The sequence below is a fragment of the Pan paniscus genome, chromosome 2 (genome assembly GCF_029289425.2).
Source record: "Pan paniscus chromosome 2, NHGRI_mPanPan1-v2.0_pri, whole genome shotgun sequence".
Taxonomy (NCBI): Eukaryota; Metazoa; Chordata; class Mammalia; order Primates; family Hominidae; genus Pan; species Pan paniscus.
In genome coordinates, this window is record NC_085926.1 from 118,544,642 (window position 1) to 118,569,954 (window position 25,313).

The following is a 25,313-nucleotide window of genomic DNA, read 5'->3' on the forward strand; positions in this document are numbered from 1 at the left end:
TGAAAGTATTCCAATCAATAGAAAAAGAAGGAATCCTCCCTAACTCATTTTATGAGGCCAGCATCATCCTGATACCAAAGCCGGGCAGAGACACCACCAAAAAAGAGAATTTTAGACCAATATCCTTGAGGAACATTGATGCAAAAATTCTCAATAAAATACTGGCAAACCAAATCCAGCAGCACATCAAAAAGCTTATCCACCATGATCAAGTGGGCTTCATCCCTGGGATGCAAGGCTGGTTCAATATATGCATATCAATAAATGTAATCCAGCATATAAACAGAACCAAAGACAAAAACCACATGATTATCTCAATAGATGCAGAAAAGGCCTTTGACAAAATTCAACAACTCTTCATGCTAAAAACTCTCAATAAATTAGGTATTGATGGGACATATCTCAAAATAATAAGAGCTATCTATGACAAACCCACAGTCAATATCATACTGAATGGGCAAAAACTGGAAGCATTCACTTTGAAAACTGGCACAAGACAGGGATGCCCTCTCTCACCACTCCTATTCAACATAGTGTTGGAAGTTCTGGCCAGGGCATTCAGGCAGGAGGAGGAAATAAAGGGTATTCAATTGGGAAAAGAGGAAGTCAAATTGTCCCTGTTTGCAGATGACATGATTGTATATCTAGAAAACCCCATTGTCTCAGCCCAAAATCTCCTTAAGCTGATAAGCAACTTCAGCAAAGTCTCAGGATACAAAATCAATGTACGAAAATCACAAGCATTCTTATACACCAATAACAGACAAACAGACAGCCAAATCATGAGTGAACTCCCATTCACAATTGCTACAAAGAGAATAAAATACCTAGGAATCCAACTTACAAGGGATGTGAAGGACCTCTTCAAGGAAAACTACAAACCACTGCTCAATGAAATAAAAGAGGATACAAATAAATGGAAGAACATTCCATGCTCATGGGTAGGAAGAATCAACATCATGAAAATGGCCATACTGCCCAAGGTAATTTATAGATTCAATGCCATCCCCATCAAGCTACCAATGACTTTCTTCAAAGAATTGGAAAAAACTACTTTAAAGTTCATATGGAACCAAAAAAGAGCCTGCATCGCCAAGTCAATCCTAAGCCAAAAGAACAAAGCTGGAGGCATCACGCTACCTGACTTCAAATTATACTACAAGGCTATAGTAACCAAAACAGCATGGTACTGGTACCAAAACAGAGATATAGATCAATGGAACAGAACAGAGCCCTCAGAAATAACGCCGCATATCTACAACTATCTGATCTTTGACAAACCTGAGAAAAATAAGCAATGGGGAAAAGATTCCCTATTTAATAAATGGTGCTGGGAAAACTGGCTAGCCATATGTAGAAAGCTGAAACTGGATCCCTTCCTTACACCTTATACAAAAATTAATTCAAGATGGGTTAAAGACTTAAACATTAGACCTAAAACCATAAAAACCCTAGAAGAAAACCTAGGCATTACCATTCAGGACATAGGCATGGGCGAGGACTTCATGGCTAAAACACCAAAAGCAATGGCAACAAAAGCCAAAATTGACAAAAGGGATCTAATTAAACTAAAGAGCTTCTGCACAGCAAAAGAAACTACCATCAGAATGAACAGGCAACCTACAAAATGGGAGAAAATTTTTGCAACCTACTCATCTGACAAAGGGCTAATATCCAGAATCTACAATGAACTCAAACAAACTTACAAGAAAAAAACAAACAATCCCATCAAAAAGTGGGCAAAGGACATGAACAGACACTTCTCAAAAGAAGACATTTATGCAGCCAAAAGACACATGAAAAAATGCTCACCATCACTGGCCATCAGAGAAATGCAAATCAAAACCACAATGAGATATCATCTCACACCAGTTAGAATGGCATCATTAAAAAGCCAGGAAACAACAGGTGCTGGAGAGGATGTGGAGAAATAGGAACACTTTTACACTGTTGTTGGGACTGTAAACTAGTTCAACCATTGTGGAAGTCAGTGTGGCGATTCCTCAGGGATCTAGAACTAGAAATACCATTTGACCCGGCCATCCCGTTACTGGGTATATACCCAAAGGGCTATAAATCATGCTGCTATAAAGACACATGCACACGTATGTTTATTGTGGCATTATTCACAATAGCAAAGACTTGGAACCAACCCAAATGTCCAACAAGGATAGACTGGATTAAGAAAATGTGGCACATATACACCATGGAATACTATGCAGCCATAAAAAATGATGAGTTCATGTCCTTTGTAGGGACATGGATGAAATTGGAAATCATCATTCTCAGTAAACTATCACAAGGACAAAAAACCAAACACCGCATGTTCTCACTCATAGGTGGGAATTGAACAATGAGAACACATGGACACAGGAAGGGGAACATCACACTCTGGGGACTGTTGTGGGGTTGGGGGAGGGGGGAGGGATAGCATTAGGAGATATACCTAATGCTAAATGACGAGTTAATGGGTGCAGCACACCAGCATGGCACATGTATACATATGTAACTAACCTGCACATTGTGCACATGTACCCTAAAACTTAAAGTATAATAATAATAAAATAAAAATAAATAAAAAAAGAAAAAATACATATAGGATAATTACAATTTTCTAAAACATCCTCTCTGTGGAAAAAAGATTGGAAGAAAAAAATGTCAAAAATGTTATGTGATTGTCCTTAGGCTGCTGAAAGATGGGTTTCAAATATTTTAATTTTTCATTCTATTTTAAAATTTTCCTATAATGAAATGTATTACTTTTGGAATGGAAAAAATGGTTTAAAACCCCCAAAGAACTTCATTTTACTTTTTATCCTTGTTTAATCCAGGGTAATGCTTATAAGAATAAAAGAAGTTAAAGATACTTCATGTTGAGAATTTAAGTATAGTTTGGTAGAAACTCTGAGCAAGCGATACTACGTTATGTCTTGGCTGCCCTCAGCCATATACACATGAAGCAAACCTCATCACTGGGTCTCCATCCCCTTTCCTTGATCAAGGTGACTATGAAACACTAAGAAGTCTGTTCACCTGGCTGGGCGTGTTGGCTCACACCTGTAGTCCCAGAACTTTGGGAGGCCATGGTGGGTGGATCATGAAGTCAGGAGTTCAAGACCAGCCTGGCCAACATGGTGGAACCCCATCTCTACTAAAAATACAAAAAATTAGCCGGGCGCAGTGGCAGGCACCTGCAATCCCAGCTACTGAGAAGGCTGAGGCAGGAGAATCGCTTGAACCCGGGAGGTGGAGGTTGCAGTGAGCCAAGATCGTGCCACTGCACTCCAGCCTGGGCGACAGAGCATGACTCCATCATAAAAGAAAAAAAAAGAAGTCTGTTCACCTAAAGATCATACCAATGATGGCAGAATACAGACTCTAGCAATAGGTCTAGCAAAGTCTGGTATATTCCACAGCCTTCAGTTTAGCTTGCTGTGGTTGGCCCTAGGTCACCTTGCCATTCTAAGAAGTGGTCATTCACAAACGCTTCTGCTGAATTGATTTTCTGGGAATCAGCCTGCTTCTGCTGAGGACAAGCTTGAACCAAAAGATAGGAGACCTCAGGAGGTTAAATTCATAAGCCAATATTTTTAATTAGCCATCCTTGGTATACTTAACAAGTCACAAGAGTTAGATTCTGTAAATAATACTCTTTCAGAGGCCAGGCCTGTGCTGCATTTTTAGAAATCCAGAGTCAACCCAGGCAAAAATTTCAATGATACCTTTTACCTGGAGAGAGAACATATCTCTAGGACTGTTAAACCAAAAGCTATACTACACTCACCCACAATAGCTACAGAATTCCTTGGCAGGGGCCAATGGTTTCTTCTAGCTGATTCTGAAATTGAAATATTGAATATCTATCATTTAGGAACATGAAATTCAGCAGCTTTCTTAAAGAGACTTAAACCAACATGGAAGAAAAATATAAAAAGTTTCCTTATAACCTAACCAGCATTAGGGCCTGCCATGCACCCCAAGTCCCGGGCCAGTTTCTTCAGGAGACATGTGGAGTAAGAAACAGAAATTGTTCTTAAGGAGAGGGAGAAAAAAATAAGTACAAAATTGCCTGTAATACCAAGTAGAATAAAATAAGTAGGATGCAAATTTAGGGAAGAGAAAAATCACCTCTACTTGGGGGCCATAAGGGAAGATTTCCAGAGAATGAGGCATTTGAAGCAGCCCTTGATAGACATAAGATTTCAGTCAGCCACAGGCAGCAGGGAAGATATAAGATAACATTGATGGAGGGAAGAATATTATCAAGCAAAAGAAGATACGAAAAAAAAAGATAACATGTTCCAATCCAAATTTCTAAAAATGCAAGTGGCCCTATGAACTGAGGACCCGGGAGTCATCACCTGGCCTATGGCTGGGCTTTGTTTTGCTGCGTATGAACTTGGAGCTCTGCGAACTTTGAAAGGCAGGTGGAGGTGGAGGCTGCTTGGCTGGTGGGGCTCCCAGAACAGACTTAAGGAGTGGGGAAGAAGAGGAATAAGAGCTCTTGTTGCTACAGAGATAAGAACTTGGTAGGAAGCAAATAAGAGACACTAAAAAGACATCATTGAGTCATTTTGCTTTGTGATATAACTCCTCTCCTGTGTATCCAGATAAATCTTTGATCACAATCTACATTACTAGACAATGTGTTAGACTTGAATTTTGAGTGTGTGTGTGTGTGTGTGTGTGGTGGGGGGCTGTATGTGTGTATGGGTTGAGGGGTGGTGGGTATGGAATACATCCTGGAGGTGACAGTGAGATGAAAGCAGAGGCAGCAAGAGGGGTGTAGGCACATTTGTTTAATAGACTTACTTGGAAGTGAAGAAAGGCAACTAGTCATTCATTCATTCATCACTACTACGTTGTACCAAACACTGTGCTAGTATCGAGATGCAGTAGATCCAAGTCTGATGTGGTCCTGGTCTTCAAAGAGCCTGCAATCTTGTTGGGGTTGGGGGCAGAGATGAACTAAATAATTTTAAAAATGCCTAATTAGGATTGCAGTTAGTGCCATGAAGGAGAAGCCTATATCGCTATGAAAGTTAGTAGAGGGATTCGACCTTGTTGATTAGTTAAGGGGCTATAGAATTGAGTTCTGAAGGACGAATAGGAAAGTAGAGTGTAGTGTTTAAGGTAGAGCAAAGAGTAAGTGCAAAGGCCCTGTGGAAAGAAGGAACTGAAGACAGGCCAGCATGTCTGAAGCACAGACAGTGATGAGGAGCATAGAGACAAGTACTGCTGACGAGACAGGAAGCAGACCACCACTGGGTGTTGTAAGTCAGGTAAGGGTTAATTGGGGGTGATAGGATCATTTATATTTAAGAAGGCCACTCTGGCTGCTGTATGGAAAAGGAATGAGAGTATGACAAGAGTAGATGTATGCAAGAAAATCAACTAAGAAGCTGCTGCTCTCCCCAGGGAAAAGATGATGATAGGGCTATACTTTATCACAAATAAGAAAGCATGACATATCCTCAGCTAAGAGGATTAACTCTCTTTTATATTAAATTGAAAGCGTGCAAGAAAATGTCACCTTACACTTTGTAGGAAACTTATTGTTCCTTTCAAGTACAAATATGTGCTTATGTAAGTGACTTTAGCAATAAGAACAGATATATGCTAACACTAGGATGAAAAGACAGTCTCTGAAGAAGTGGAATGCAAAATGTAATATTCATAAGCTTTTGGATATGTCTACATGACAGATGTGTTTCTAAGTGTACTGTATATTTTAGGCAGAATGTTTTTTCTTGGCTGGTTTGTATACAGCACACTGAATGGATAGAGGGAACAAAGCATTATATATGAGTTACTTTTTCTTTATATACAAACAATTCACAGAGGCATTCCCACTAAAATGCTTCCATTTCACCTTCAATTCATCTTGAATACTCTAATTTTGTTCAAAGAGAAATTAACAAATCACAATGGCATTGGGAGATTATAATACACCTCTATAGATCAAATAGACAAAATGAATAAAGATGTGAGAGATTCAAACCACACAATTAACAAGCTTGATCTAACCCTGCACTCAATAAATATGGAATATATCTATTCTTTTTAAGCTCACATGGAACTATTATATACATTGACTATGTATGATTACAAGGTAAGTTCATTTTCTAATAACAGAATATGTATATTTTTTGCATTTTTCTATATGTATGTTAAATTTCCATAAAATGGCTTGTTTTTAAAAAAAGCCAAACCAAACCAGAGCAAACAAAGATAAAGTCTCAAAGAGAGACTCAGAAAATTTCAAAGGAATATCACACAAGCTTCTCTGACAATAATGCAATTAAATTGAAATTTAACAATAAAAACTTAAAACATTTTTTGGAGAGCAAAAAATGCATTTCTAAAGAATTTGTGACTTAAGAAAAAAATCATACTGGAAACTGTCAAATACTCAGAACTGTATACGAATGAAAATGATAATAATAACTTGTAGAGATGTAATTAAATAAAATGTACAGAATAATATGCATGTATTATAAAACATAAAAACAAAAATGAATGAGAAAGCATTCAGTTTAAAAATCTAGAAGAAAGACATTAGAGTAAGTGCAAGAAAAGCAGAAGAGAGGAAAAATTATTGATTAGAAGTGATTAACTAAATAAAAATGGAATCCCAAAGTTCCAGCAGTTTACTTTGTGGATATCAATGATCTGACTCTAAGGTTTATATGGAGCAGCAAAAGACCCAGAATAGCCAACACAATATAAATAAATAAATACTGGGCCAAGACCTTAATAGACACCTCACCAAAGAAGACACACAGATGACAAATAAGCACATGAAAAGATGCACCATGTCATGTATCATCAGGAAAATGCAAATTGAAACAACAATGAGCCACCCCTATACACCTATTAGAATTGTCAAAATCAGAACACTGACAACATCAAATGCTGGAGAGAATGTGGAGCAACAGGAATGCTCATTCATCACTTGTGGGAATGCAAAATGGTACAGCCACTTTGGAAGACAGTTTGGTGCTTTCTTATAAAACTAAATATAGTCTTTTTTTTTTTGAGATAAAGTTTAACTCTGTTGCCCAGGCTGGAGTGCAGTGGTGAGATCTCAGCTCACTGCCAGCTCCGTCTCCCAGGTTCAAGTCAACCTTGTGCCTCAGCCTCCTGAGTAGCTAGGATTACAGGCACCTGCCACCACACCTGGCTAATTTTTGTATTTTTAGTAGAGATAGGGTTTCACCATGTTGGCCAGGCTGGTCTCAAACTCCTGACCTCAGGTGATCCACCTGTCTTGGCTTCCCAAAGTGCTGGGATTACAGGTGTGAGCCACTGCACCCGGCAAAAACTACACGTATTCTTACCATACAATTCAGCAGTTACGCTCCTTGGTATTTACCTAAAGGAGTTGAAAGCTTATGTCCACACTAAAACCTGCAAGTGGATGTTTATAGTAGTTTTATTCATAATTACAAAAACTTAGAAGCAACCAAGATGTCCTTCAATAGGTGAATGGCTGAATAAATTTTGGTACATGAAGACAATGGAATGTTACCCAGCCCTAAAAAGAAATGAGCTATGAAGCCATGAAAAGATATGAAGGAACCTTAAGTGCATATTTCTAAGTGAAAGAAAACAAACTGAAAAGGCCAGATACTGTAGGATTCCAACTATTGACATTCTAGAAAAGGCAAGATTATGGAAAGAGAAAAAAATCAGTGGTTGCCAGAGGTTGGTGAGAAGGTGAGAGGAAGGTTGAATATGCAGAGCACAGGTAATTTTTAGGGCAGGGAAAATACGCTGTATGATACTATAACATTGGATATGTGTCATTATAGGTTTGTCCAATACATAGAATGTGTAACAACAAGAGTGAACCACAGTGTAAACTATGGACTTTGGGTAATAATGATGTCAATGTTGGTTCATCAATTGTAACAAATGTACTAGTCTGGTGGAGGATGTCGATAATGGGGGAGGCTGTCTATATGGGGGCACAGGTGGTATATGGACAATCTCTGTATCTTCCTCTTAATTTTGCTGTGAAACTAAAACTGCCCTAAAAAATAAAATCTTCTTAAAAATGGGTTCTATTAAAAGACAAAGTAGACAATCCTCTAGCAGAATGGATGAAGGAAAAAGCAATCAATAATATTAGAAGTAAAGGGAGGAACATAATTATAAAGACAGTGGAGATTGAAAAAAATTCATGGGATGAGATTAGAAACTCTATGGCAGTACATTTGAAACAAGATATTTGAGAAAATATAAATTATCAAAATTAATTCAAGAAGAGAAAAACTGAACAAACCAACAACCATTACAGACATTAAAATAATAGCCAAAAAGCTCCCCTGAAAAAAACATGGAAGGCCCAGACAGTTATACAAGTTAATTCACCAAGCCTTCATCGAATAGATAGTCCCTATCTTATACAAACTGTTTTGGAGAGTTAAAAAAAAAAAAAAGAGAGAGAAATCTATCCAACTCATTTCATGTAAATATACTACCCCCATTAAAAAAGAAAGAAGTATAACCCATGTATTCATGTAAACATAATAACAAAGCTAGACAACAAAATAAGCTAAAAAGAACATTTAGAGCCAATTCACCTATAAACATAAATGACAAAATTCAAAGTAAAATGCTAAGAAATGTAATTCATCAGCATATTAAGAAACATACATCATAGCCATGACATAGGGTAAATTCCAGAATGCAAAACAACTCCACATCAGAACAACTTACCAAGGCTATCTGCCTTTTTAATAGACTAATAGAGAAAAAACAGATAATAGATCTTAAAAATGTTGAAATAGCATTTGATCAATTAAACACCCATAAATGATTAAAAAAAAAAACTTTTGCCAAGGAATATAAGGGAATTTTCTTAACCCAATAAAGGGTTTCTGTCAAAACTTATAGTAAGCATCATATATGATGGTGAAATATCAGATTATTTTCTATTAGAGTTGGGAATAAGATAGGAGACCCCCTATTTCCACTATTACGCAACATTGTACTAGAGGTCCTAGCGAATGCAATAGGAGAGAGAGAGAAAATAAGTTTAAGACTTGGAAAAGAAAAGGCAAGACTGCTATTTGCACGAGATATGACTGACTACATAGACGAATCCTAAAGAATGTAAAGAAAAGCTAATGGGACTAATAAAAATTTTAACAAGGTTACTGATTCCAAGATAAGTATATAAAGATCAATAATATTCCCATATCCCAGCAATAACCAATTGGAAGATGTAATCGGAAAAGTAAACAACAGCAGCAATAAAAATCTATTACTGTATTAGAGAGGCAAGAGTTCTTTATGGAGAAAGTTACAAAACATGATTGAAGGACATAAAAGGAGACCTGACTAATGATCATGGATGGGAAGATACAATATTTACAAAGATGCCTATTCTCCCCAAGTCAAGCTATAAATTTAGTGCAATTCCAATAAAAATCTCAATGGATTTTTTTATAGGACTTGATAACTCTAAAATTCACCTGAAAGAGAAGAGGAAAAAACGTAGCTTAGACAATTTTGAACTATGATAAAACAGAGGGATTTGCCCCATGAAATAACAAGATATTACAAAGCCATAGTAAAAACACATAAAAGTAACATATGTTTGTCATGGACACTCCTTGTATTCTCAAAGTGCCTGCTGGATACATTACCACTTAGAAAGAAAGTAGTCCTAGGTGGGTCTTTTCTAAATATCATAAACTTCTGTGACTTAGGTGTATCTATTGGGTGAAAACAGTTGTATGCTTATTCATGACTGATCAGGACACTGCCCAAGTCAACAGAACTACAGAGGAGTTGGATACAATGAAAGCCAACCTCCCATGTGGTGCTTTGGGGCAATCTAGATTGAAGTTTCAAATGGACCCAGTATGTCTTCTTTTGGAGGAAGAGTAAGTGCTAGGTAAACAAATAGAAAGTGGGTTATTAAGCTCAAGTAGGACCCTGAAAACCCTAAAATATTGTTCTTATTCTCCCTTAGGGCTGCTGTTCATTCCAATATTGGGAGGCAAGGTCCCAGGTTGGCTATACAACCAAAGAGATGACTGTCCTTGCTACCCCATGTTCCTGGATCTCCTTGCCAATTAAATTAATTCACATAGTACTCTCTGTCTCTTCCTTGCAACCTTAATAAAACTAACAAGAAGATCCAGGTTTGAGGAAGATCCAGGTTTTGGAGGAGTCTTCTTTAAGAAAAATTACACAAAACTACAAATACAATTAGATATAAATGAGAAAAATCACAATAAATTACAAATTTAAAACATAAACATCACAAAATGAAATATATAAAAGAAATAATAAAATATTTGTATTAATTTTCTGATATACCTCTATATTTTTTCCTATATATTTTGGCTGCATACACTTTGTTTGCCTCTTCAGATGGCAAGATTGTTGTAATATTGTATTCTATAGAGGAAAAAGCAAGACAATACAGTGCTTTCTTGATGCACCTTTCTTACAGTTTCTATATCCACCTATTCATCTTCTGTTCCCCAAAACCCTGCCCTATCCACATAACTTAACCACCCCTTCCCATTTGCATTCCTTCTTCACTTCACCACATCATCCCCCTTCTTCCAGCCAAACACAGGTACATATACTTTGTCCTTGTAACCCATGACCTGATAAACTCTCTTAGGAGGTTTCTTAGGAAGTAAAAGTCTTCAAAACAGGAAATATTCATTGATGAAATGACAACTTGTGAAATTGTTCCCCACTTAAATTGTCCAATCTTTTAACCTTAGTGCCTATACCCACTTCTATCAAAATCCTTGTCATTCATTTGGAAATATCCAGCCCTCAAATACAACTGAAATCTATTGCAAATTAAAAGTGCAAATTTGCAAAAGATGTGGAATTTCATGATCTTGAAATTGATGTTAGTAAACTGCTGGATCCACATGCAAAGTCATTAATAAAGCAGGACTTCACAGAGTTGGACCAGATAACAAATGAAAAAGAGAAAATCAATGAGAACGATGTTGACATCAATACATCAAAGAGAAATAATTTGATTTCAAAGGATTAAGAGAGGTCTTTGGGAAAACTAGATAAACGCCTCCAAAACTTTTGCAAGTAAGACCCTGCAGCAAAAATCAAATGCACAGTGAAGGATAATGAGCCATATAAAAAATTATGTCCCTCCTCCAAAACAACATTTGAGTTACCAGAATTAGCACATACTTGCAGTTGTAACCTAACGTGTTAAATATAAGATAAATTCATTTTTATAAGTTTTGGTTGAATTTTTTTCAATATAAAGTTCAAATCAAGTCTTTTTCTTTCACTCTTTCACTATGGAATCTACGTCTCTATCTTTAATGGATTCATTCTAAGAGGGCCTTTTCTGGTACCAATTATCTTTGGAAAAGAAAGACCTTTTGTACTCATCTCTGTTTTACAAGCATGTAATATATTTTAATACCACCACTCCCCCACTGGAAATTGTAAAAAATACAGACTCTTGGGTTCCTCTGCCATACCAATTTTGAATCTCCAGGTGGAGAACGGGAACTAGGAGTTAAAAAAAAATTCCATATTTTAATTTAGTAATTATTTTTACTTCATTTTTTTTTTTAGAGGTGCAGTCTCACTCTGTTGTCTAGGCTGGACTTAAACTCCTGGGATCAAGGGATCTTCCGGCCTCAGCCTCTCCAGTAGCTGGGACTACAGGTACATGCTACCACACCTGGCTAAACTCCCTTTTTTTTAACACTCATCATAAGCAATCCTCGTGATAATCAGGCAAGTGTGGTAATAACTACTTTAACTCATCCAAAGCTTTCTTTATAGTAACCTTAAGAAATCTTCTTTAACCTAGTCAGCTGGTTTGAGGTAGGAGGTAGGACTCGGACACCGAACCAAATTGAGCACTAGCCTAAACAGGTCGGAGGTGGAAGCCGCTTTCCATCAGATACACACACCAGTGTGTCAGTTCATCATTGCCATGGCAACACCCACGAGTTACCACCCCTTTCCAGGTCAATGACCTGATGACCCAAAAGTTGCTACGCCTTCCCTAGAAATGTCTGCTTAAACTGCCTCTTTACTTTTTTGTCTGTTTGTTTGTTTGAGACGGAGTCTCGCTCTGTCGCCCAGGCTGGAGTGCAGTGGCGCGATCTCGGTTCACTGCAAGCTCCGCCTCCCTGGTTCACACCATTCTCCTGCCTCAGCCTCCCGAGTAGCTAGGACTACAGGCGCCCGCCACCACGCCCAGCTAATTTTTTTTTTGTATTTTTAGTAGCGACGGGGTTTCACCATGTAAGCCAGGATGGTCTCGATCGCCTGACCTCGTGATCCGCCCGCCTCGGCCTCCCAAAGTGCTGGGATTACAGGCGTGAGCCACCGCGCCCGGCCAAACTGCCAAATGTGGGTATAAATGTGACTCAAAGCTGGCCTGAGCTGGTGCTTTCTGCCTATGAGGTGGCCCTGCTCTACAGGAGCAGTCACGGCTGTGACACCACCAAAGCTGTAACACTTCCTCTTCAATAAAATTGTTTTCTTCTACTTCCGGGTTGCCCTTGAATTCTTTCCTGGGCAAAGCCAAGTTCCCTGGTTGCCTAAGCCCCACTTTGGGGCTCGCCTGCCCTGCATCAGTTCGTACTCGCTGGACTCATTCCTTTATCCTTTTATTCTTTTTACATGCTCTCCTTCCTAGATCAGTGTCTAATCTATACAGGTTTTTGAAACTTTATGTAGTCTTTAGAATTTTATAACCTGCTCTTGTTTTTCATATTGTATTATTTTCTTAGTATTTCAAAACACCTTTGAACAAGTCAGAATTTCCTTTTTTTTTTCTCCTTTAAAATCGAGTCTGAGTAACTCGTCTTGTGTTCATTTTTTCTACATTCTCTCAGCCTGAATTCTCATGAGTCCATTTTGCTCTATATTCATCTGGACATTAGACTACTTTGAAATATTACCATTTCTGCCTATTCTTTCTGTACTGCCTGATTGTCAGCTCCCGAAAGGCAAACACCCCATCTTCCATTTTGTCTGGATTTCCCCCACTGAGCCTAGAAGATTGACTTAACACTGACTAGTGTGCTGTGTGCTTCACGCGGTGGGTGCTTAATAAATATTTTAAAACAGTATTAAAATGTTGAATAAATTTGACAGCAGTGCTGCTTCTCATCATTTCAAATGCCAACACTTTCTAGGTCCCTTTTCTAGCAACCATTTCCCAACATACCTACGCGCCCCCAGACGTTTCAGCCAAGCTGGGGCTCTCTTTTGATCCATCCTTCTTTGCCCGAGTTATGGAAATATTGTTTACATTTTTTCCCCTGAGGAGAAGGGGAACCCAAAGACCCTGCTGTGAAACTTGAAGTTGTTTTTCTCCTTGGTAACTGGGGAGAAGGAAGGACAGTAGGGATAGAGAAGGTTTTGTTTCTGATTACTTCAGTTTTCGCCCCAGATCGTCTTTTACAATAAGATACATGCCCCTATGAGTATTTTCATACCTGTAAGGATGTTTTTAATTCTTTGCATCTGAAGAGTGCTAAGGATTTTAGGCAAGAGGTTTTAGTATTTTAACTAAGATATTTTCTCATGAGCTTTATTCAGTATCTCATTTTCTTCCTGACCTTCTATAGTCAGTCAGGCAACATTTCTCTCATAACATCATTTTTCCTATTAATCATTATTTCGTACCTGTGAAAAATAAGCTTACACTTAATGTTGTATGAATCTAGCATGGTAAAGTACAGAAAAGCTTATTCTCTTCTTCTTGGGTAGGGAATTCTGTTTTGCAAAGCACTTTGTGATCTATTTGTTAGCTTATTTAATCCTCACAACAACTTTGCTAGGTGGACAGGAGTCATTATCTCCAGGATAAGGAAAAGGAAACTCAGAGACTTTAAGTGACTTATCCAAGGTGACACAGCACGGTTAGACCCACAATGAAAACCCGGACTTCTGACTCCACAGCCGGTCCCACACAGCTCAACTTTACATAATAAGCCCTGGTTATGTCAGTAGAGACAAGGCTGCTAGGAAGAAGCAGCGGGGTGACAGATGAGTAGGTGGGGAGCGGCGGTGGCGCAGGGCGCACTGCGAGAAGAGCACTTCGCGCATGCGCATATCACCGAGCGAACACGCCGTGTTCGGGAAGGTAGGAGAAAGAGGCGGAGCTCCTTGTTAACGTCATCACCAACCTCTGCTAACGCGCAGGCGCACTTCCTGAAGCTGAAGGTCAGCATAGACAAAGGGCCTCAGAATCGCGCAGGCGCAATTGTGCCCTGGGTCGCCAAGATGTCGTTCCCAAAGTATAAGCCGTCGAGCCTGCGCACTCTGCCTGAGACCCTCGACCCAGCCGAATACAACATATCTCCGGAAACCCGGCGGGCGCAAGCCGAGCGGTTGGCCATAAGAGCCCAGCTGAAACGAGAGTACCTGCTTCAGTACAACGATCCCAACCGCCGAGGGCTCATCGTGAGTGTGGGGCCTCCCGGGCGGGAATAGGGCCCGAGTCCTGGGAGAGACCGAGAGAGACCACGCAAAGGGTCGGCCACCGCTCCCGATCAGTATCTCAGACGCAGGTCCTCTTCCAGGCCTAGCCAACTCACTACCCTTTTACCTTTGCCAGAGCTTGGCCCTCGAGAGGACCGGCTCTGGACTCAGACCTGGCTGGGTTTGAATCCTGGCTTGATCACTTCCTGCCTGCGTGACCTTAAGGACGTTATTCACTCTGCTTATCCTCGATTTTCTGTCTGCAAAATGGGCGTAATATAGTGCTTACTCTTTTATCAGGCTGTTAGGATTAAATGAGATAGAGTATGTGACTGTCCTAGCACAGTGCCTCGTTCGTAAGGCGTGTTCAGAAAATGTTTCTATATATATGCATATATATATTATATTATATATATATTCTATATATATGCATATATATTATATTCTATATATATGCATATATATTTTATATATATATATGATTTTAAAGAGCTGGTGTTTACCTTTCAGTTCACAGCTCATAGGGATACTGCTCTCTCCTGATGGGAATACAGTGATTCCTTCAACCTGCATCTTTTAAAGACCCTGAAGCTTGCTGAAGTTCTAGGCTTTGGAGTCAGAACCCAAAGCACTACTCATTGGCTAACTCTGTTACCTTGGGCAACTTCAACTCCTCTGAATTATAGTTTCCTGGTTTCATATATAAATGATGTGCATTCTTCATAGCATTATGAGGTTAAATAAGACAGTCTGTGTAACATTCCCAGCACATAATATATGCCCAGTAAACTGGTAATTAACAGGTGTGCTTTCATTAGGTAGTTTTCTATACAGGAGCTAAGTAGGTTAAATATGATGTTAACAGAACAGGACTTTTCCCACACGTTGCATTGGTGTTTTGGAATTTTTGGAAGTTATGAGGATTGAATGAAAGTTACAATGTGCCAGGCACTGTGCTAAAACTCTTTTTGAGTATTATTTACATATCACAACTATTTGGATGATTAAGCTCTACAACTGTCCCCATTTTACAGATGAGAAGACAACATGGGAAGGACAAGTAGGTCATACAGAGATACCTCTTTAGTAGGTGATAGAGCAAAATTCTAACCCTGGTTTGTGTAACCCACAGCATCTGCTTTTAACTAGTTGGTTATACTGTCTCCAGCCAGAACCTTGTTAACTTGGGAAGAGGGTGCAGAGAGACACATTTATTACAAACTCACATGATTGGGTTTGATGTGTTAGTGTGATGCATTAAAAAAGAATAAGGCCTCAGTCAGACCTGAAATTGAAACCGAGATCTTCTGTCTTCTAGCTGTATGCCTCAGGGTAGTTTCAATTTTCTCATGTGTAAATAGAGGTAATACTACCAGTCTCTTTGGTTCTGTTGATTAAATGAGTGTGTGACACTATCATTTATTAATCAATACATGTAAATTCTCTTGCCTAATTTTTTTTTTTTTTCCCTTGAGACAGGATCTTACTCTGTCACCCAGGCTGGAGTGCAGTGGTACGATCTCGGCTCACTGCAACCTCTGCCTCCCGGGCTCAAGCTGTCCTCCCACCTCCGCCTTTCAAGTAGCTGGGACCACAGATGTGCGCTACCATGTCCGGTTAATTTTTTGTATCTTTTATAGAGATGGAGTTTCATCATTTTGCCCAGGCTGGTCTTGAACTCCTGAGCTCAAGCGATCCTCCTGTCTCCGCCTCTCAGAGTGCTGGGATTACAGACTTGAGCCACTGTGCCTGGCCATCTTGCCTAATCTTTAAGAATGATTGATTGAATCAATAAATAATTGCTCAGGGTCTGTTATGGCCCTATTTTACATGCCAAGATAACAATGGAGATCAAAACAGGCAAAAATTTCTGTCCTTGTAGAACAAACTTTCTAGTAGGGGAGACAAGAAACAAGTTAAAAAATTAAAATCATTTAACATGTTAGTGGTAAGTGATGAGAAAAAAAATAAAGCAGGGGAGATTTGGAGTGTGTGTAAGTAGTAGGGGAGGTAAGCAGCTACAATCTTAGGCCCAGGGAAGGCCTCTGTTTGAAGGTGACATCTGAATAAAGATCTGAAAGAAGTGGGGTGAGGGACCTAGCTCTCTAGGAAGGCAGCATACTCATCAGAGAACGGCAAGTGCAAGGGCCATTAGGCAGGAGAGTGTCAGGTTAATTGAAAAAACACTGGAGAGACCATTGTGACTAAAGTGGAGAAAGGTGAGGGCAGAGTGGGACAAGATCACACCAGGCCTTGTAGGTAATTGTAAGGACTTTTACTGAATAGAGAATTTCATGATCTGGACTTAACAATTTCTCTGGCTGCTTAGTTGAGAATTGACTATGGGGGAAAGGACAGGATCAGGGAGACTAGGAGGCTTTTGTAGTAATCCAATCTCTGTTGATTACCAGGGTGGTGGCAGAAGGCGGTGAGAAATGGTAGATTCCGGGTGTATTTTAAAAGTAGAGCCAACCAGCTTTGCTGATAGACTAGATGTGGTGTATGAAAGAGGAGTCAAGGATGACTCCAAGGTTTTTGACCTAAGTGATTTTAAGAATGAAGTTGCCTTTTACTAAGAAACACAGGAATGGGAGAGGAGAAGGTATGGAGGTGGAGTAGACTGTTGGGAAATCAGTTTGGGATATGTGACGTTTTAGATGCCTGTTAGGACCGTATGTCAGAGTTCAGCAGTTGGTTGGATATTAAGTCTGGAGCTCAGGGTAGAGTTACAGGGCTGGAGGTAAAATTTTGGGAATCATCAGCCTTTAGATAGATTATTTAAAGTTATCTGACCAGATGACATCATCAAGGGAGTAAATGTAGATAGGAAAGACCAGCGAGGTCCAATATTAAGAGATTGGGGAGATGAGGAAAAGAGCAAAGAAATGAAGAGAGAATGGCCATAGAGTCAGCAGGAAATCCAAGCAGGTGTGGGCCTGGAAGTCAAGTGAAGACATGATTTTCAGGAGTTTTCACCATGTCAGATGCTACTGAGAGTGCACTGGACTTTTAGTGATGTCAGAGGAGGAAAACTCTCTTCATAGTGTGTCTTTTGGAACCTCTCAATAACATTACCGGGCTTAATGAACTATGGTCATGGGGCAATTGGTATTTTTATGAAATGAAATGTCTGTTTCTGGAAGACAGATCTGGCAGATATTAAAGCACAGAGAGGTGACTAGCAAATTGAGAAGTCTGCCATTTGATAGTCATTCAGATACATTTATAGTAGAAAGGATGTAAGAATAGATGCATTAATCCTTTCAGCTATTGAGCTTTAACATCCCCTTGGACCTACATCTGTGTCTTTACCCTCTTTTTTCTTGTTGGCAGTATAGGCATAATAATAAACAATGCTGCAGAACACTTGCATGTGCTTTCATTTTAATGTGGTGTGATAATGTCAATAGTTTCTAGAACAGCAGAAGATATTTTGGGACTTTGTATCTAGTAGTGAGTGCTTACACCGTTGAGGAATTTCAGTCTGATTAAAAGGAACGGGAGCATTTCCATCATAAGGTTTTTTTTTGTTTGTTTTGTTTTTTTAAACTTCTGAGCTGCAGCTGATTATCTCAGGGTAAATTGTTGTAATTTAGTTTGAAATATGACTGTGGAAGACCTTGTGAAATTATTTTAGTCCTACAAATCATGACTTCTTGATGTTGGTTAGGACCTTGAATATTCATGTTATATATTAAAGTCTTAAAGCTGATTTTATTTGCTTATTTTTATCTGTCAGTTAATTGGAAAGACTAATTTTGTAAAATCACTTGGGCATTTAGCTAATTAAATTTATGTGTTTGTGGGTAGATTTGCTATTCATGGATAGTTATTCTAGTATAAATATATTAAAATGGACAATTATTTTCTTAAGACAGTCTGATTATTTTTCTTTAACAACTTTGACCTTTCTACAAAACTTCTAATAGTGTGAAATGTCTGAATTAATGCTTTTAAAGTATCAGTCAGGTCAGCTTAAAAAACTTACAGTTCAGCTAGCCTACCCCCTCCTTCATCTTCCTACAGCTTATTTGTAGCCTGGAAAGACTATTTTGGTGATAGCATTAGAAAGGGTCCTGGAAACAAAATACAAAGCATGATAGAGCATATGAAATCTGTTTCTCTTCATTGGGAATACTGCATGGTTCTGATGGTCACACTTGACAATGAAGCTAAAAACAGTCCAGAGAAGAATACATGAAAATGACAAAGGAGAAAAAGTGGCTTCTCTGACAGTTAGATTAGGTTAGATTAGTTAGATTAAGATTAGGATTCTTAAATAAACAGAAAGCTAATTAGTGATATGAGCCTTCTACATTCTGAAGGATTTGAACAAGATCATTAGAATTCAAAAAACACCAGAAATGAAAGATCTTTCCTGAAGCTGTTTAGGAATATTCATGATATACCCTTAACTGTTCTAGAGAACAAAATGCATCTATGCTCTTTCACAAAAGTCCCTATGAATTTGTTTCTCAATGTGATCCTTCTTAAGTTCTATAACTTTTTGTTTTCATTAATTTTAGGAAAATCCTGCCTTGCTTCGTTGGGCCTATGCAAGAACAATAAATGTCTATCCTAATTTCAGACCCACTCCTAAAAACTCACTCATGGGAGCTCTGTGTGGATTTGGGCCCCTCATCTTCATTTATTATATTATCAAAACTGAGAGGGTAAGTATTCAGACCAGATGTTTAGTATTTGAGTGATAGGTTCACTTTCTAGGGACCAGCTGCAGCTCCTTCTCTTGAAGATTGCCACCAGTGCCCCTCCCACCTTGGGGCTGTCCTCTGCCTTCCCTTCCTCTCTTCTTTTATCTTTATTCCTTTCCAGCAGGAGTTAAAACAGAAAGTTTTCAGTCACCTTTGTCTATTTTTCTTAGTTCATTTGTTTTTTAAAAAGATGATGTTTATTGGGTTAAGTATTAGCAGAATACATAAATCATTTAGTACGTTTCCTGTTTGCGTGAATTCTATTTATGTTGGTCACATTTTGCAAATTAATGTTAAAACCTATTAATACTCTAGGGACAGAGAAGCACAAGCTGCCTGTGTGGGGAATAGCTGCCGTCAGCAGCCTGGGTATATGATTGGAGAGAAAGTCAAGCTGATCTTTGGCACCAAACCATTCCACATCTGGTACTAAACCCTGAGCTGCAGCCCCCAGGCTTGTGTTGCCACTGGAGCCCACTCGTCTAGCTTTGTCTTTAACTGGCCCATCTGCATTCCCATTAGAGTTCGTGTATTTTGATTATCTGGTGAATGATCTACTTAACAGAAAGGTAGTCCACACTTTCCCAGAAAGTGTTTGCATTTTGCTTTCAATGTATGGTTTTATGGGATAATATATTTCTAATGACTAAAATGTGAGTAAGATGTTTTTGAATAGGAGCATTTTCTTACTGTGTCTTTAGTTCCTCGGATTACTGTTTCTTCGTACACTCCCTGGGCTTTAGACAGTGGGATTGCAATTAGGTTTGGAGTGTTTCATTCTGTTTGTCAGTTGTACGGTGGGTTGTGCCAAAATGCAGTTTTTCTTAACTTTTTTATTTATTTATTTTTATCTAATATAGCCAACTGGCAGAATATATTGTCTTTAATGTACTTTTTTTCTGTCTTTACAGGATAGGAAAGAAAAACTTATCCAGGAAGGAAAATTGGATCGAACATTTCACCTCTCGTATTAAGTCTGGCAATGATGACTATATGTATTCCTGCCTAAATAAATCATCTATTAATCATTAAGTAGTAGTTTCTCTTTCTTAGTATTACCTTGACTCAATGTTAAAAACTTATTAACACCCTAACAACACAGAAGCAGAAGCAGCCCGTGTTGGGAATCTGCTGTCAGAGTGACAGCAAACATTTGCTGGACATTGAATGAATGAACATAAACTTCATTAAACTGTGAGCTCTTAGAAAGTACAGATTCTACAATCAGTTGTTCAACAAGCAAGTGTTAACTACGAGCCAGGCGTTATGTTATGTGCAGAGAATACAACAGTCAGTAAGACAGAGCCTGTTCTTAAGGAGTACGTACTCTGACAGCTGTTTATTGAACAATTATTTGAGTGCTTACTACCGTCTGGTACTATTTAATACCTAAGCCCTTGTCTGGCCCCAGCTGCAGTGGTAAATACAGCCAAACTAACACCGATGTAAAAAATACAATCGAGATTCAGGAAAATGATGTAGGCAAGCTGATGAGAAGCAGTTCCACCTGAGGAATTTAGGGAGGTGGCATTTGATCTAGGCTCTGAAGTTCACAAGGCTGACAGGACAAAACAGGAGCATGAAGGGGCAAGGTGTGTTGGGTATGGCTGGATTGTGGGCTACTGTGGGGTGAGGAGATGGAGCGTGGAGGTCATCCTGAGGAACAGAAATATAATGGTTAGGGGCGTGAGCTTTGGAGGTCAAATCTGGGCTAGAATCCTAGCTCAAGTTAAACAGTTGGAATACTGGGCCTCCATATGCTCATCTATAGCATGGAGATAGCCTACTACCTCACAAGGTCATGAAGATGACAATGAAATAACAGTATTATGCTTTGTAGTTAAGTCTGGAAACAGTAGGGTGATAATTTCACCACAAAGGCAGAGTAAAGTCAAGTGCTGTAGATAACCAGCATGCTCTGTAAGGCTGGTGTAGATGGTATATTGGTCTTAACTTTCAAAGGATATCCACGACTACTTTGATTCGATGCTTGCATAAGCCTGGGTTGCCCCAGAAAGCAGAGACTGAGGGAAAGTCTTCTGTGCAGGTAGTTTATATTAGGAAGTGATCTGAAGGAATAGAAGTTTGGGAAGAGTGAAACATGGAAGGAGGGAAAGCCAGCAAACATGTGCCATGAACCTGTTGCCTTTGAGAGTAACAGGCTCCCACCTGGGACCTTCTGAGAAGCACTGTGGAATGTAGAATTTTTCAACCAGATGTGGGAAAAGCAAATGTTTGTCTTGTCTCCGTTGGTCAAGGGTTATCCCATGCAATTCTCGTGTACATCAGGGTACGGACATACTCTGGAAAGGCTGACGATGTTTTTACAGGCATTACACATGCGGGAGAAAGGAAGCTTAGGGCAGAAAGCAAGTGATGTGCAGCTGAGGTAAAGTATTGTCAGGTCACACTTGCAGGCAGCTGACAGTGGCAGCAATAGTTAGAGTAAAAAGGTGGACCAAGAGGTTGTGAGGCAGGCAAAAGAGATATAGGATTTCTTCCTCCACTTCATGTGCTGCTTGGATCTATTTGTACATACACTGAGTCCAGTCTATAACATTTCCTTCAAGGTGATGGCTGTATACAATCTACAGAACACTCAGTATGGACAATTAGTGGAACCAGCTACAGCACATACTGTTGCAACTGGCCCAGAGTCTGTAACTCATTCATCTCCCCTCATCGTATTTACTAGATTTCCCTTCCTTGGCCATCATTTTAGCAGGTCTAGATTGCTAGCCAGATGGAGTCACCAAAGCCTTCATTTCTAAGGACCAGAATTTAAGTTACTCTATCATCATCAGCCCTTTGTTGTAGCAATTGCATGTTTACAGCTGGGCTGGAAGTGGAAGCACCGAGATGCTCCAGTGAATCCCCTGGACTCCAGACATTACCCTTTTTGCCCCATTGTGTAGCAGCAACCCTAGCTCCGTGGGTCACTTACTGCTGCCAGTATGGAAATTTCTTTTTTGGTCTACTGTTTCCCAAATACAAGAAGTACCAGATTATTTTGTTTCCCTGGTGAAAGTGTTCTTATGCCCCAGCATGGGAATCAGGACTTCTTCCAGCAGAACCTAAATTTGGAGGGAGGGGAAGCGCACATTCCACCATGAGTTACTGGGATGGCAAAAGGGGCCAATCCTACGTCTTGGTTCTCAGAGTCATAAATTCTAGCTGCTGGGGCATAGCACTGTATCTATGACCATTGGTTCATTGCATATACCACATGGTCAACCCTGAGCCTCAATCCTGCTAGATGTCCTTAAGCTGGTACTTTAGCTAAGCCTTTAGTAGGCTTAGCTAAATTCATCTGTGCCCTAGAGCTGCTGTGTACATCCAATCACATGACAGTGCTTCTGACTGTCCAGATCTTGATAGGCAGTTCTGGTTGAATGGTCACCTCATCTCATACTGGGTGCCCAGCTGCTTTTGGAATGGTGAATTTTTCTTTGCTGCAGAAGGCATGGCCTTGCTCCACAACCTAAGAAGTCAGCACTGCAACTATTCTGTTGCCAAGGTCTTGTAGGAGACTCCAAGCAGCATCCTTAGCTACCTACCACAGACACCTAGAGTATTGGCTTTATTGTGTTATATGACCCAAGTGGCTGCTGCTTACACTGCAGCCTGGATCTGCTGCAGAGTCCTTTCTGGGCTCCATTCAAAACTGGCAGCTTATAGCCAGGCATGCCTGGTATGTGCCTAACTAATTGGAAGGCTGAGATGGGAGGATTTCTTGAGCCCAAGAGTTCAAAGTTGCAGGGAGCTATGATCATGCCACCCACTGCATTCCAGCCTGGGTGACAAACTGTGACCCTCTCTCTGGAAAAACAAAACTGGCAGCTTTACAAATCACTGCATAAATGGGTCAGAGTACTGTTCCCAAGTAGGGTATGTGTTGTCTCCAGAATCCAGAGGCCCACAAAGTGCTGTGCCTTTTTCTTTGTAGTAGAGGGTGTGAAGTGGTTCAACTTGTGCTTTACTTTGGAGGGGCTATCCTGGCATGCCAAAGACCACTGGATACCCACAAACATCACTGATATGGGAAGCTCCTAAACCTTTATAGAGATTATCTCCCACTTTCTGGATCTTATACTAGTGCATTAAGGTAATGAGGAATCTAATCTATGAGTAAACAGAAGCTTTAAGGCAGAAATACTAGAAGGTGTGAGAAACAGCAATTCAAAGGGGCCAAGGTGGTAGACACGTGGGAGTAGCTGTGTGTAATGGTGGAGTAAAGATCCATGAATTCCTGCAAAATGGATCTTAAAACTATTTTGGATCTACAGCTACCATCCTGTGCCCATGAGACTTGACCAAATCATATGATTTCCATGTGGTTCCTGTTTGCTAATTTGCCCCTGCCCATATCATTACAATAACGGTAAGACCCTGCTTCTTCCACCCATCCTAATGGCCATTATTGTTATATTGTTCTCCAGATCTTAAAGAATTGTATTACTTGATTCTCATTTTGCTAGAGGGCAAAAACAGAAGGAATCCTACTGTGACCTTCAGTCTTTTTTTCTAGATGACTTTAGTGTACCCCGTAGTCCCCACTTATTCAGTTATCTGAAGTCAACCATAGTTCTAAAATAGGTGAGACAGTACAATAAGACGTTCTGAGAGAGAGAGACCACATTCCCATAACATAACAGTGTTTACTATTATTATTGCAGTATATAATGATAGTTCTATGTTACTATTAGTTATTGTTTTATTCTCTTTTGGTGGCTGATTTCTAAATTAAATTTTATTATCGGTATGTATTTATAGGAAAAAACAGTATATATAGGGTTTGGTACTATCTGTATGGTTTCAGGCATCCACTGGGGGTCTTGGAATGTCTTTTCTGTTGATAAAAGGGAACACGCTATTCTAATAAGAATACAAGTATACAAGTCTATTATAAGAAAATTACAAATTTCCAAAAAAGAAAATTACAAATTAGTTAAGTACAAGAATAAGATAAAAGCCACTCCCAATTCCATCACACAGGGATGATATTTTAGTGTACAGTTGTCTTTCGGTATCTGCAAGGGATTGGTTTGGGACCCCCTGTGGTTACCTAATTCCTCAGATGCTAAAGTCCCTTATGTAAAATGGCTTAGTATTTGCATGTAACTTATGCACATCTTCCTTGAAATCATCTCTAGATTACTTATTATACCTAATACAATGTAAATGCTATGCAAATAGTTGTTATACTGTCATGTTTATTTCTATAATTTTTTATTGTATATTGACTTTATTTATTTATTTAATTTCAGTCTATGGTTGGTTGGATTCACAGATGTGGAACCCTCGGATACTGAGGGCCAATTGCATATCCTTCTAAAACTTTTTTTTTCTCTGTGCTTATATATCTTTTTTTTCAACAAAATGAGATACACTTTGTATAATAATTTGTAAATTTTTGGCTCAATGATTTGTCTTGGACATCTTTCCATGCAATGACTTTTCTGCAACATTTCAAATAACTGCTAGTATTCCATGTGTCTACCACAATTTATTTAACCAATCTCATAGTTGGACATTTCATTTTCCAAGTTTTTCTTTTTTCTGAGACAGAATCTCGCTCTGTCGCCCAGGCTGGAGTGCAGTGGTGCCATCTTGGCTCACTGCAACCTCTGCCTCCTGAGTTCAAGTGGTTCTCCTGCCTCAGCCTCCCGAGTAGCTGGGATTACAGGCAAGCACCACTACGCCCGGCCAATTTTTGTATTTTTAGTAGAGACGGGGTTTCACCATGTTGGTCAGGCTGGTCTCGAATTCCTGGCCTCAGGTGATCTGCCCACCTTGGCCTCCCAAAGTGCTGAGATTAAAGGCGTGAGCCACTGTGCCCAACTGATTTTCCAATTTTTTTGCTGTTATAATTAATGTAATGAATGCTCTTGCTATGAATTTTTGTGTGTGTCTTAAGTTTTCTCATAGGATAAATTTCTGGGAGTGAAATTTCTGGGTCAATAAGTATTCAAATGTTTTGTTTTGGGTATAAATATAAAAGGTTTTATAATTTTATATTCCTGGGCAATGAATGCAGTGTCTGTTCCCTGTGCCCTGAGCACAGTCACAGAAGCCAAACTCTGCCCTTGTATCTTTGCTCTGCCACTTACTGGTGAAGTGACCTGGAAAGTGTTTACATTC

At 39.4% G+C, this 25,313-nt stretch overlaps 1 protein-coding gene across 2 annotated transcripts; it reads left to right on the forward strand.

Annotated features, from left to right (window-relative positions):
* Window positions 1–12,253: 12,253 nt before the first annotated feature.
* NDUFB4 (NADH:ubiquinone oxidoreductase subunit B4) lies at window positions 12,254–20,204 on the forward strand. 2 transcript variants are annotated; one of them, XR_004670680.3, is made up of 4 exons: window positions 12,254–14,442; window positions 18,987–19,133; window positions 19,488–19,741; window positions 20,084–20,204. XR_004670680.3 is itself a non-coding variant. In XM_003825164.5 (3 exons), exons 1-3 carry the CDS (start codon window positions 14,026–14,028, stop codon window positions 20,144–20,146), a joined length of 627 nt encoding a protein of 208 aa, XP_003825212.2. In that variant the 5' UTR covers window positions 12,254–14,025; the 3' UTR covers window positions 20,147–20,204. The 2 variants fall into 2 exon arrangements, 1 of the variants encoding a protein (XP_003825212.2); XM_003825164.5 differs by lacking the exon at window positions 19,488–19,741.
* The last annotated feature ends 5,109 nt before the right edge of the window (window positions 20,205–25,313 follow it).

Coding starts and splice junctions, on each gene's coding strand:
- NDUFB4 (XM_003825164.5), top strand. CDS start 14,026: ATGAGTAGGTGGGGAGCGGCGGTGGCGCAGGGCGCACTGCGAGAAGAG. Junction 14,443..18,986: donor CCAACCGCCGAGGGCTCATC/GTGAGTGTGGGG, acceptor CATTAATTTTAG/GAAAATCCTGCCTTGCTTCG. Junction 19,134..20,083: donor ATATTATCAAAACTGAGAGG/GTAAGTATTCAG, acceptor CTGTCTTTACAG/GATAGGAAAGAAAAACTTAT.